This window comes from Oncorhynchus nerka, linkage group LG25 (assembly GCF_034236695.1).
Source record: "Oncorhynchus nerka isolate Pitt River linkage group LG25, Oner_Uvic_2.0, whole genome shotgun sequence".
In the NCBI taxonomy this organism is placed as follows: Eukaryota; Metazoa; Chordata; class Actinopteri; order Salmoniformes; family Salmonidae; genus Oncorhynchus; species Oncorhynchus nerka.
The window spans coordinates 25,101,876-25,115,626 of NC_088420.1; the positions used below are offsets into that span (position 1 = coordinate 25,101,876).

General features: G+C 45.6%; 1 protein-coding gene across 1 annotated transcript in view; it reads left to right on the forward strand.

The window, feature by feature from the left end:
• Positions 1-1,650: 1,650 nt before the first annotated feature.
• Positions 1,651-13,751, forward strand: part of LOC115109271 (A disintegrin and metalloproteinase with thrombospondin motifs 20-like) — a 159,495-nt gene continuing 147,394 nt past the window's right edge. The window contains exons 1-2 of the mRNA XM_029633998.2: positions 1,651-2,042; positions 2,289-2,653. Of these exons, the coding sequence (XP_029489858.2) occupies positions 1,952-2,042; positions 2,289-2,653 (456 nt within the window). The 5' untranslated portion in view covers positions 1,651-1,951. The remainder of the gene's footprint in view (positions 2,043-2,288; positions 2,654-13,751) is intronic.

The window sequence follows — 13,751 nt, forward strand, 5'->3', positions numbered from 1 at the left end:
GTACATGCCCAAATGCCTAATTAGGAAGTGAACTGACCAGAGCGTTTATGAATTAGAGACACAAAGTATTCTAAACACATGAAATGAGTAATGTTAATAGGTGTTATAATGAAATTCTTATTTTGTCTCAAACTGTATTATTGCTCCGGCTCCAAGGTTTCATTAGAAAAATAAATCCTTCTTACTTTTATGTGGGCTTTTTAAATACTCACAATACTGTATGTAATACGTAAATGAATGATAATAGATTATTGACATACTCATGCAAGATGATTGACTTACTTTCAATATCAGATAAGAGGTTTGCAGTGGGCTCTGTAATAGTCCGGCAAAACATTTGGTAACACATTACTTATAGGCCTACTGTATAACTAAAGTCTGCAGGTATAATGCTTTGTAACTTGATATAAGAAAGTTTAGCATTTATAATAATGCTTATATAATAAGGCTCATGACTGCATGGCCAGGCATGACTCCAACACCATCAACAAGTTTGCCAATGACACAACAGTGGTAGGCCTGATCACCGACAACGATGAGACAGCCTATATGGAGGAGGTCAGAGACCTGGCCGTGTGGTACCAGGACAACAACCTCAAGACAAAGGAGATGATTGTGGACTACAGGAAAAGGAGGACCGAGCACACCCCTATTCACATCGACGGGGCTGCAGTGGAGCAGGTTGAGAGCTTCAAGTTCCGTGATGTCCACATCACCAACAAACAATCATGGTGCAAACACACTAAGACAGTTGTGAAGAGGGCACGACAAAGCGTATTCCCCCTCAGGAGACTGAAAAGATTTGGCATGGGTCATCAGATCCTCAAAAGGTTCTACAGCTGCACATTGAGAGCATCCTGACTGGTTGCATCACTGCCTGCTATGGCAACTGTTCCGTCTCCGACAGCAAGGCACTAAAGAGCGTAATGAGTATGACCCAGTACATCACTGGGGCCAAGCCTCCTGCCATCCAGAACCTCTATACCAGGCAGTCAGAGGAAGGCCCTAAAAATTGTCAAAGACTGGAGCCACCCTAGTCATGGACTGTTCTCTCTGCTACCGCATGGCAAGTGGTACAGGAGTGCCAAGTCTAGGTCCAAAAGACTTCTTAACAGCTTCTACCCCCAAGCCATAAGACTCCTGAACAGCTAATCAAAGGGCTACCCAGACCCTCCTTTTATGCTGCTGCTACTCGCTGTTTATTATCTATGCATAGTCACCTCTACTAACCGGTGTACCCCCACTTTGACTCTGTACCGGTACCCCCTGTATATAGCCTCGCTATTGTTATTTTACTGCTGCTGGTTAATTATTTGCTATTTTTATTTTATATTTTTTATTAACACTTTTTTTCTTAAAAATTCTTACTTGTAAGTAAGCATTTCACTGTTGTATTCGGAGCATGTGATGCCTCTCTAAGTGTCAAAATGCCAACTGACTGGTTCATTTTGAGATGATAATAAGACATACAGGCAGGTTTAGTAAATTCATTGTCACTAATGCAGTTATCTTTTACCATAGCATAGGCAACTCACAAAAATAAGGCTACAGACCGCTCCAAATTGTATGGTGGTCGAGGCACACTCACCATTGGCTCTCCGGTCTAGGGGCGGGTCTTGTTTCTGATGTTGGCGAGCGTTTAGGGTGCAAGGGGTGTTCTATGGATGGCGAAGGAAAAGCTTACTTGGCACTGATCCCTCCTTTCCATATAGACGTAGCTTACGTTAGGCATCAAATACTCTGTAATATATCGTAAATAGTGTTTGCAGAGGATAGTGGATGCATGTTTAATAATGCGATGAGGCCAATGCACTTTGCAAGACTTGTGCTGCAGAGAGCCTCCGCAGATCCCACGACCTGTTGCTGAAGCCGGGAGGAGAGAGAAGAGGCGCTTGAGAAGGATAGTACTGCATTGGACACGAGAGTCCGTGGTTTCTTCACTGAGGAAATCATGCAGTTTGCAATCTGGCTGGTTGGACTAATGTGTCATCTGTCAGCACTTGTCCGCAACTCCTTGGAATACCGATTGCATCCGAAACAAGGTAGCCTACATATCTTGTTGATTTATGGTAGGATCCACCCGGTTAAAATGCAGTTTCTGAGAGTATGTTTAAAATGTTTAGTAGGCTAAATGGCACTGAGAAAATATTCCAGTAGAGTAACAGTACACTGTAGCCTACATGTTCTCATATAAAATAGTTGAATGTTCAAAACTGTTACATTGACATCTCTATTGGCTACATTTATTACCGTTATAAACTCTAATGCACGTTTCCCTTGTCTTTTAGAAAGTTTCATCAAACAGTTGTCGTCCTATGAAATTATCACCCCGCTGCGGATAAATGATTTCGGAGAATCATTCCCCCACAAATTGCACTACAAAAGGAAACGGAGAAGTATACATGCAGATTATTCGGCTGGTTTACGAGCTCACTACATAATTGACGCATTCGGACAACGCTTTCATCTCAATCTAACCGCCGACTCCGGTTTTATCGCCCCCACATACACTGTGACACATTTGGGAGCGGAACACAGCAAATCAACTGAGTCCCGCCAACAAGACCTCAGCGATATGCGTCACTGCTTTTTCCGCGGACATATCAACGCCAAGATTGAATCTACCGCTGTCTTCAGTCTGTGCACTGGCCTTGTGAGTATGACTCTAAATTTAGATACTTTTTAACAGACATTGCTGACAAGTCTCCCGGGTAATTCCCATTTCAACGGATTCCAAGCATATCCCCCATAACACACTAGTTAAGTGCATATGTGTAACATGAGCATGTGTGGCTTGACATGTGTCATTGACCACAGTGTGAGCAGGGACAGCATCCCATTTTATGCCTATTCAGCAGTAATACAACTGGGGTGATGCTGCTATTACACACGATTTGCATAATGTCCTCTGCTGGATATTGTTTACATAGCGGGTATCTGTGACATACATGTGTTTTTTAAATGATGAAACACCTTGGACACATGTTTGTTTTTATTGTGCAAATTACAGAATTGCACATAGCCTAGGCCTCTTGGAATATACAGTACCAGTCAAAAGTTTGGACACACCTACTCATTCCAGGGGTTTTCTTTATTTGTACTATTGTCTACATTGTAGAATAATAGTGAAGACATCAAAACTATGAAATAACACATATGGAATCATGTAGTAACCAAAAAGTGTTAAACAAATCCAAATATATGTTATAATTGAGATTCTTCAAAGTAGCCACACTTTGCCTTGATTGACAGCTTTGAACACTCTTGGTATTCTCTCAACCAGCTTCACCTGGAATGCTTTTCCAACAGTCTTGAAAGAGTTCCCACATATGCTGAGCACTTGTTGGCTGCTTTTCCTTCACTCTGCAGTCCAGATTGTGAGATTGTGTTGACTTTATGGGTCAGATAGGATTACTGTACAGGGGCAGGGTTTGAACTCAAAGGGGTTTTGCCTGGGGTAACTGGCACTGGACATGTATCAGATGTTCTGCATGGCTGTATAACTTAACTAGCACGAAACACCATCAACTGATTGTGTTTCAGTGAATCACACCCTTCTCTTACCTCTTTTCTTTATGTACTTTCATGTTCAGTGGATGACTTCAGACATACTGTACATAAAGATAGTACCTCACCTTCTGGAAAAATAAGAAATAAGATATAATATTTATGAGATTTGATTGTCATCCTGGCCAACTTGATGTACTGTATGAATTCAAGCTCTTTTCCAAACATTAATGTATGACTTCAAGCTCCTTTTCAAATGTGTTTGCATCTGTAAAGTTTATTAGTACCCTCTGTGATGTTGTCAATTCAATTAAATTCAAGGCGCTTTATTGGCATGGGAAACATATGTTAACATTGCCAAAGCAAGTGAAGTAGATAATATACAAAAGTGAAATAAACGATATAAATGACCAGTAAATCAAATCAAATGTATTTATATAGCCCTTCTTAGATCAGCTGATATCTGAAAGTGCTGTACAGAAACCCAGCCTAAAACACCAAACAGCAAGCAATACAGGTGTAGAAGCACAGTAAACATTAAACTCACAGAAGTTCCAAAATAATTAAGACATTTCAAATGTCATATTATGTAAATATACAGTGTTGTAACAATGTGCAAATCGTTAGTCATATCATCAGTCATTGAGAACGACAGGACAATAGGCACAGAGAGAGCATCAGTACACCCATGGCTCTCGGCTATTAGGTCATAAACGTGTTGGCCTAGTCTCTGAGAGCGGAGGCTGCTGGGGCTTCGTTGGACGAGCACATTTTGGTGTGATGAGGTCATTAAGGGATGATTAAGCCTCTAAAACAAAAGAGTCATTTTGAGAAGGAAGTTTCCCTTGTCTCTGGTGCCCAATGGCTTCCCTCCGGGGAGGCTAGGGGCCTTGTGTCTTTTCACAGTGTGCTGTGACTTGTGGGTAACAGGAGAAAGATCTTGGGCTGTGGATAATTACTAATGAAGGTGCTGAGAGGAATCTAGAGGACAACTCACACCGTGGGAAATGTGTGTCCTTGGGACTTTCTCTGTTTAAAGGAACATAATGAGGGTACATTCAGAATATCCCCTATGTATCCCATATGTCCCTCTCTCTGTTTCTACAGTCAGCTGCCAAGTGATGGATGTCTATGTAAAGATCCGATGCTAGACACTTTAACGGTCTATTTAACCTGAGCGATGGACTGTCTTCACTGTACGTCACATTAGATGAGTCAGCCTATAGGGCATGACAGTGGTCTTTGCTAGCTGTGTGCCAACAGACAGAGATTCCTCACCTTGGACTTTGTGGAGTTCCCTCCACCATTGCCTTGAACTGAAGCTTTCTGTGGAGTCCCCTTCACCATGGCCTTAACCTGAACAGGACATTTTTCTGCCATTGTAATCCTTGGGCCGGCTGCTTAAGCAGTTTTTGGGGTTACTTAATTTTTTTTTATATATATACATTTTCAGAATGGAAAAAACGCTTTCAGTGTAAACTTAAATGACTAAAACCATTTATAAAGTGTGTAGAAAGGATAATGTACCTATATATTTTTCCATAATATAAACTCTGAGAAGTAACAATCACCAAAATAAAAGCTAGACAGTGAGGGGAAATAGACAATTCCAAAAACAATGAATTTAGCAGTATTCATTTTGTTATTATGTTTGAGCAAAACACAGCACTAGCCTTGGCAATTTGCATAGAATTGTAGGAAATGTGCTTTTAAACTGCTTCTCTCTCAGCTGAGTGGAGAAATTTGTAGAATTGGCACAAATTGGCATAAAATGTAAAACATTTCTCTGCACCACGAAGATGGGGGGCCTTTAAAATATTCTAAAAAATATTAGCCGTGCCTACAGGCCGACCACGCTCATTGATATGTCCCACTGCCACACCCACAACCTAAGCTCCTTCTTGATCCAGAAAAAAACTCTACTGAAGCTCTCTGTGGAGTCCCCTGCACCATGGCCTTGACGTGAATCTCTCTGTGGAGTCCCTGCACCATGGCCTTGACCTGAAGCTCTCTGTGGAGTCCCCTGCACCATGGCCTTGACCTGAAACTCTCTGTGGAGTCCCCTGCACCATGGCCTTGACCTGAAGCTCTCTGTGGAGTCCCCTGCACCATGGCCTTGACCTGAAGCTCTCTGTGGAGTCCCCTGCACCATGGCCTTGACCTGAAGCTCTCTGTGGAGTCCCCTGCACCATGGCCTTGACCTGAAGCTCTCTGTGGAGTCCCCTGCACCATGGCCTTGATCTGAAGCTCTCTGTGGAGTCCCCTGCACCATGTCCTTGATCTGAAGCTCTCTGTGGAGTCCCCTGCACCATGGCCTTGACCTGAAGCTCTCTGTGGAGTCCCCTGCACCATGGCCTTGACCAGAAGCTCTCTGTGGAGTCCCCTCCACCAAAGTCCCATTTCAGCACCCATTCCTGACAGCAACCATTATCTGAACCTCGTTTTCAGATTTCCAAGTGACTAGGAACTAACACTAGACCCCTGACACCATTTTAATTATCCAATAAATTAAATCAATCAAGTCTATTCCTCATTCTGATAATGTACTACTACCTCATTGTCACATTTGGTCTGATAGAATTTGGTAAATGTCATACAGAGATGTACAATGTTACATAGGTCGTTGTCAATCTGTGCATCACTACTGTCTTGACCCCATGCTCTATTGGACACAGCACATGTAGGAAGTGCCTAGTGCCCAGCCTCTGTTTAATTCATCAACTCAGTAATCACTCAGTCCTTGACATTACTGTACAGAACCTGAGTGAATACCTTAGGCTTAGGCTGACATTAGCCTTGACATTACTGTACAGAACCTGAGTGAATACCTTAGGGTTAGGCTGACATTAGCCTTGACATTACTGTACATTTACATTTTACATTTAAGTCATTTAGCAGATGCTCTTATCCAGAGCGACTTACAAATTGGTGCATTCACCTTATGACATCCAGTGGAACAGCCACTTTACAATAGTGCATCTAAATCTTTTAAGGGGGGTGAGAAGGATTACTTTATCCTATCCTAGGTATTCCTTAAAGAGGTGGGGTTTCAGGTGTCTCCGGAAGGTGGTGATTGACTCCGCTGTCCTGGCGTCGTGAGGGAGTTTGTTCCACCATTGGGGGGCCAGAGCAGCGAACAGTTTTGACTGGGCTGAGCGGGAACTGTACTTCCTCAGTGGTAGGGAGGCGAGCAGGCCAGAGGTGGATGAACGCAGTGCCCTTGTTTGGGTGTAGGGCCTGATCAGAGCCTGGAGGTACTGAGGTGCCGTTCCCCTCACAGCTCCGTAGGCAAGCACCATGGTCTTGTAGCGGATGCGAGCTTCAACTGGAAGCCAGTGGAGAGAGCGGAGGAGCGGGGTGACGTGAGAGAACTTGGGAAGGTTGAACACCAGACGGGCTGCGGCGTTCTGGATGAGTTGTAGGGGTTTAATGGCACAGACAGGGAGCCCAGCCAACAGCGAGTTGCAGTAATCCAGACGGGAGATGACAAGTGCCTGGATTAGGACCTGCGCCGCTTCCTGTGTGAGGCAGGGTCGTACTCTGCGGATGTTGTAGAGCATGAACCTACAGGAACGGGCCACCGCCTTGAGGTTAGTTGAGAACGACAGGGTGTTGTCCAGGATCACGCCAAGGTTCTTAGCGCTCTGGGAGGAGGACACAATGGAGTTGTCAACCGTGATGGCGAGATCATGGAACGGGCAGTCCTTCCCCGGGAGGAAGAGCAGCTCCGTCTTGCCGAGGTTCAGCTTGAGGTGGTGATCCATCATCCACACTGATATGTCTGCCAGACATGCAGAGATGCGATTCGCCACCTGGTCATCAGAGGGGGGAAAGGAGAAGATTAATTGTGTGTCGTCTGCATAGCAATGATAGGAGAGACCATGTGAGGTTATGACAGAGCCAAGTGACTTGGTGTATAGCGAGAATAGGAGAGGGCCTAGAACAGAGCCCTGGGGGACACCAGTGGTGAGAGCGCGTGGTGAGGAGACAGATTCTCGCCACGCCACCTGGTAGGAGCGACCTGTCAGGTAGGACGCAATCCAAGCGTGGGCCGCGCCGGAGATGCCCAACTCGGAGAGGGTGGAGAGGAGGATCTGATGGTTCACAGTATCGAAGGCAGCCGATAGGTCTAGAAGGATGAGAGCAGAGGAGAGAGAGTTAGCTTTAGCAGTGCGGAGCGCCTCCGTGATACAGAGAAGAGCAGTCTCAGTTGAATGACTAGTCTTGAAACCTGACTGATTTGGATCAAGAAGGTCATTCTGAGAGAGATAGCGGGAGAGCTGGCCAAGGACGGCACGTTCAAGAGTTTTGGAGAGAAACTGTACAGAACCTGAGTGAATACCTTAGGCTTAGGCTGACATTAGCCTTGACATTACTGTACAGAACCTGAGTGAATACCTTAGGGTTAGGCTGACATTAGCCTTGACATTACTGTACAGTACCTGAGTGAAAGGCTGACATTAGCCTTGACATTACTGTACAGTACCTGAGTGAAAGGCTGACATTAGCCTTGACATTACTGTACAGTACCTGAGTGAAAGGCTGACATTAGCCTTGACATTACTGTACAGTACCTGAGTGAAAGGCTGACATTAGCCTTGACATTACTGTACAGTACCTGAGTGAAAGGCTGACATTAGCCTTGACATTTACTGTACAGTACCTGAGTGAAAGGCTGACATTAGCCTTGACATTACTGTACAGTACCTGAGTGAAAGGCTGACATTAGCCTTGACATTACTGTACAGTACCTGAGTGAAAGGCTGACATTAGCCTTGACATTACTGTACAGTACCTGAGTGAAAGGCTGACATTAGCCTTGACATTACTGTACATAGTACCTGAGTGAGTGTTTCAGGCTGACAGTGCCTGTCTGCACTTTGACGTAAACATAATGTTCTGCTGAATGGGATAGGCTGCTACAAGATGTCTTCTGCTTGATGGCCTTGTGCTCAAACACTTCCCCCCAGCACAAACTGCCAGCACCATGCCTCTTAATGATACAGTGTAACTGCTCAATGCCAGTACATTCACATTCATTCGTCAACTGTACTGCTTTCAGAGGAGCAGAGTGGGGCTGCCTTCCTGCACTCAAGGTAGTTTAGTTTACACACAGTATACAAGGAGAGAGAGAGAGAGAGAGAGAGCGTCTGCCAACTTGCAGAAGTTTGTTTCCTCTGCTTTGTGTCATGTTATTACAACCCAGTCATTATATTGTACTTGGGCTCAGATTCATCTTTCATCATATAGCTAGGCCTGCAACACTTAGGCTTTCCAAGATGCAAGGGTGCTACGGGGCAAGTGTTTATAACATCTATTGTGAACGGAAAAGAGGAACTGTACATTATTATTATGGTTGTAATGGATATTATTTTCCATGTCCTATCTGGATATTTTCCGTTGTCAAACACCGACCACTTGTGGAGATGGTCATTGAAATTTCCCCCAAAAGATAACATTCCACTGCACAATATCCTGTTAAAGTGTGCGTATGAAATTACCATACGAACACCTTTGTCTTCACGGCCGAGTGAGCCAGCGAGTGGCTGGCTGTTGAACTAAGCAGCTTTGTGAGGGCCTCCCTCATCTGCCACATCAATATTTGCATTGCTCTGACAGCCGCCTCTTCCTGTCACGATTAAAGTATTGCACTCTCAAATACCATAAAACAACAGTTTTTGTTTTTGAATTTTACCCCTTTTTCTCCCCAATTTCGTGGTATCCAATTGTTTTTTAGTAGCTACTATCTTGTCTCATCGCTGCAACTACCGTACAGGCTCGGGAGAGACGAAGGTTGAAAGTCATGCGTCCTCCGATACACAACCCAACCAAGCCGCACTGCTTCTTAACACAGCGCCATCCAACCCGGAAGCCAGCCGCACCAATGTGTCGGAGGAAACACCATGCACCTGGCAACCTTGGTTAGCGTGCACTGCGCCCGGCCCGCCACAGGAGTCGCTGGTGCGCGATGAGACAAGGATTTCCCTACCGGCCAAACCCGGACGATGCTAGGCCAATTGTGCATCGCCCCACAGACCTCCCGGTCGCGGCCCGTTACGACAGAGCCTGGACGGTGGACCCAGAGTCTCTGGTGGCACAGCTGGCGTTGGAGTACAGCGCCCTTAACCACTGCGCCACCCGGGAGGCCCATAAAACAACAGTCTTAAAGCCACCGTCTGTATTTAGGTGACATGCTAATGGTGTGTGATATGAAATAAATAAAATACAAATGCATTATTATTTAGACTTTTTCCCATCACTGGACTCGGGAGAGGTGAAGGTCGAGAGCCTTGCGTCCTCCGAAACACCACCATGCCAAGCCGCACTGCTTCTTGACACACTGTTCACTTAACCCGTAAGCCAGCCGCAACTATGTGTCGGAGGAAACACCGTACAACTGGCGACCGTATCAGCATGTATTCCCCCGGCCCGCCACAGGAGTCACTAGAGGGTGATGGGACAAGGACACCCCTGCCGGCCAAACCCTTCCCTAACCCGAACAATGCTGGGCCAATTGTGCGCCGCCTCATGGGTTTCCCGGTCACGGCCGGCTGCGACATAGCCCGGGATCGAACCCGGAACTCTAGTGACATCTAGAGTCAGTGCCTTAGACTGCTGTGCCACTCGGGAGGCCCGTCATATGAAATGACACTATTAGATATGTGTCAATCAAGCCCATTTTTTCTCATCAGATTTCCTGAGGATGATGCTGTCATCTGACCCTTTATTACACAATGTCCTTAACTCCATTCCAGAATGCAAATGATGGAATTTGCATTCAAATAAAATAATTTTATTTGCAACATGCTTCGTAGACAACAGGTGTTGACTAACATTGAAATGCTTACTTACGAACCGTTCCCAACAATGCAAAAAAAAGAAAAATAGAGAAATAATCAAAAAGTAATAACACGTAATAATAAAAGTAATAATAAATACACAATGAGTAATGACTTGGTTATATACATGGGGTGCCAGTACCAAGTCAATGTGCAGGGGTACGAGGTAATTTAAGTAGAGATGTACATATAGCTAGGAATAAAGTGACTAGGCAACAAGATAGATAATAAACAGTTGCAGCAGCATATGTGATGAATCAAAAACAAGTTTGTGCGAAAAGGGTCAATGCAGATAGTTAAATAGTTAACCAAATAGTGGCTTGGGCTTGGGGGTAGAAGCTGTTCATGGTCCTGTTGGTTCCAGACTTGGTGCATCGTTACCACTTGCTGTGCAGTAGCAGAGAGAACAGTCTACGACTTGGGTGGCTGGAGTCTTTGAAAAACATTTGGGCCTTCCTGACACCGCCTGGTATAGAGATCCTGGGGGGCAGGGAGCTCGGCCCCAGTGATGGACTGGCCATATGCACTACCAACTGTAGCGCTATGCAGTCGGATGCCAAGCAGAATCCAAGCCAGTCAAGATGCTCTTAATGTTGCAGCAGTATAACTTTTTGAGGCCAATGCCAAATCTTTTCAGCAACTTGAGGTGATGTCGTGTCCTCTTCACAACTGTGTTGGTGTGTGTGGACCATGATAGATTTATTTATTTAGTTATTTATTTTATTTTACCTTTATTTTACTAGGCAAGTCAGTTAAGAACAAATTCTTATTTTCAATGACGGCCTAGGAACAGTGGGTTAACTGCCTGTTCAGGAGCAGAACGACAGATTTGTACCTTGTCAGCTCGGGGATTTGAACTTGCAACCTTCCGGTTACTAGTCCAATGCTCTAACCACTAGGCTACCCTGCCGATCCTTAGTGATGTGGACACAGAGGAACTTGAAGCTCTCGACCCGTCCCACTACAGCCCTGTCGATGTGAATGGGGATGTTCTCGGCCTTCGTTTCCTGTAGTCCACGATCAGCTCCTTTGTCTTGCCGGCGTTGAGGGAGAGGTTGCTGTCCTGGCACCACACTGCCAGGTCTTTGGCCTCCTCCCTATAGGCTGTCTCATCATCGTCGGTGATCAGGCCTACCACTGTCGTGTCGTCAGCAAACTTAATTATGGTATTGGAGTAATGCGTGGCCATGCAGTAATGGGTGAACAGGGAGTACCCCTGAGGGGCTCCTGTGTTCAGGGTCAGCGGATGTCTTGTTGCCTACCCTCACCATCTGGGGGCGGCCCGTCAGGAAGTTAAGGATCCAATTGCAGAGGCAGGTGTTCAGTCCCAGGGTCCTTAGCTTAGTGATGAGCTTTGAGGGCAATTAGGTGTTGAACACATAGCTGTAGTCAATGAATAGCATTCTCTCGTAGGTATTCCTTTTGTCTTAGTGGGAAAGGGCAGTGTGGAGTGCAATAGATATTGCATCATCTGTAGATCATTTGGGGCGGTATGCATATTGGAGTGCGTGCAGGGAGTCTGATGGTGTTGATGTGAGCCATGACCAGCCTTTCAAAGCATTTTGCTTTTTTAAATGTTTTATGAATGTTTTATTTATTTATTTTTACACCTTTTTCTCCCCAATGTTCATGGTATCCAACTGGTAGTTACAGTCTTGTCCCATCGCTGCAACTCCCGTACGGACTCGGGAGCGGTGAAGGTCGAGAGCCGCGCGTCCCCCTGAAACATAACCCAGCCAAGCCGCACTGCTTCTTGACACACCGCCCACTTAACCCGGAAGCCAGCTGCACCGATGTGTCGGTGGTAACACCATACACCTGGCGACCATGTCAGTGGGCATTGTGACCGGCCCGCCATAGGAGTCACTTGTGCGCGATGGGACAAGAACATCCCTGCCTGCCAAACCCTCCCCTAACCCGGACGACTCTGGGCCAATTGTGCGCCGCCCCATGGGTCTCCCAATCGCGGCCGGCTGCGACAGAGCCTGGACTCGAACCCAGATCTCTGGTGGCACAGCCTTAGACCACTGAGCCATTTGGGAGGCCAGCATTTTATTGCTACAGGTGTGAGTACTACGGGGCGATAGTCATTTAGACAGGTTACCTTGGTGTTTTGGGCACAGGGACTATGGTGGTCTACTTGATACATGTAGGTATTACAGACAGGGTCAGTGAGAGGTTGAAAATGTCAGTGACGACACTTGCCAGCTGGTCAGCGCATGTTCTGAGTACGCGTCCTGGTAATTCGTATGGCCCTGCAGACTTGTGAATGTTAACCTGTTTAAAAGTCTTACTCACAATGGCTACGGAGAGCGTGATCACACAGTCATCCAGAACAGCTGGTGTTCTCATGCATGGTTCAGTGCTGCTTACCTCGAAGTGAGTGTAGAAGGCATTTAGCTGGTCTGGTAGGCTTGCATATCTGGGCAGTTCTCAGCTGGGTTTCCCTTTGTAATCCATGATAGTTTGCAAGCCCTGCCACATCAGACTAGCATCAGAGCCGGTGTAGTAGGATCCAAGCTTAGTCCTTTATTGACACTTTGCCTGTTTAATGGCTCGTCGGAGATCGTAGCAGTATTTCTTATAAGTGTCCGGAATAGTATCCCGCTCCTTGAAAGCGGCAGCTCTAGCCTTTACCTCAGTGCGGATGCTTCCTGTAATCCATAGCTTATGTACATACGGTCACTGTGGGGACGACGACAATCATGCACTTAATAATGGTGCTGGTGACTGATGTGTTAAACTCCTCAATGCCAACGTATGTAACATATTCCAGGCTGTGCTAGCAAAACAGTCCTGTAGCTTAGCATCTGCTTCATCGGACCACTTCCATATTGGGCACGTCTATGGGACTTACTGTTTGAGTTTCCTGCTTTTAAGCAGGAATCAGGAGTATAGAGTTATTGTCGGATTTGCCAAACGGAGAGCAAGGGAGAGCTTTGTATGCATTTCTGTGTGTGGAGTAAATGTGATCGAGAGTTTTTTCACCTCTAGTTGCACTGGTGACATGCTGGTAGAAATGGATTTCAGTTTCATTTTCTTGTTTGTTTATGGCCCTATACAGCTCATTGAGTGTGGTCTTAGTGCCAGCATCGGTTTGTGGTGGTAAACAGGTAAATAGTTTGGTCTATAGCTTATCATGAGGTATTCTAACTCAGGCGAGCAGAACCTTGAGTCTTCCTTAATATTAGAGATCACGCACTAGCTGTTGTTAACAAAGAGACACACACATCCCCTCTTTAGCTTATCCGAAGCTGCCGTTCTGTCCTGCCGATGCAAAGAAAAAACAGCTACATGTGCAGTATATTATCCATGTCCTCGTTCAGCCACGACTCTGAGAAACATAGGATATTACATGATGGTCTATCCATATACCTCGGCAACATGATCAGACATTCAAATACT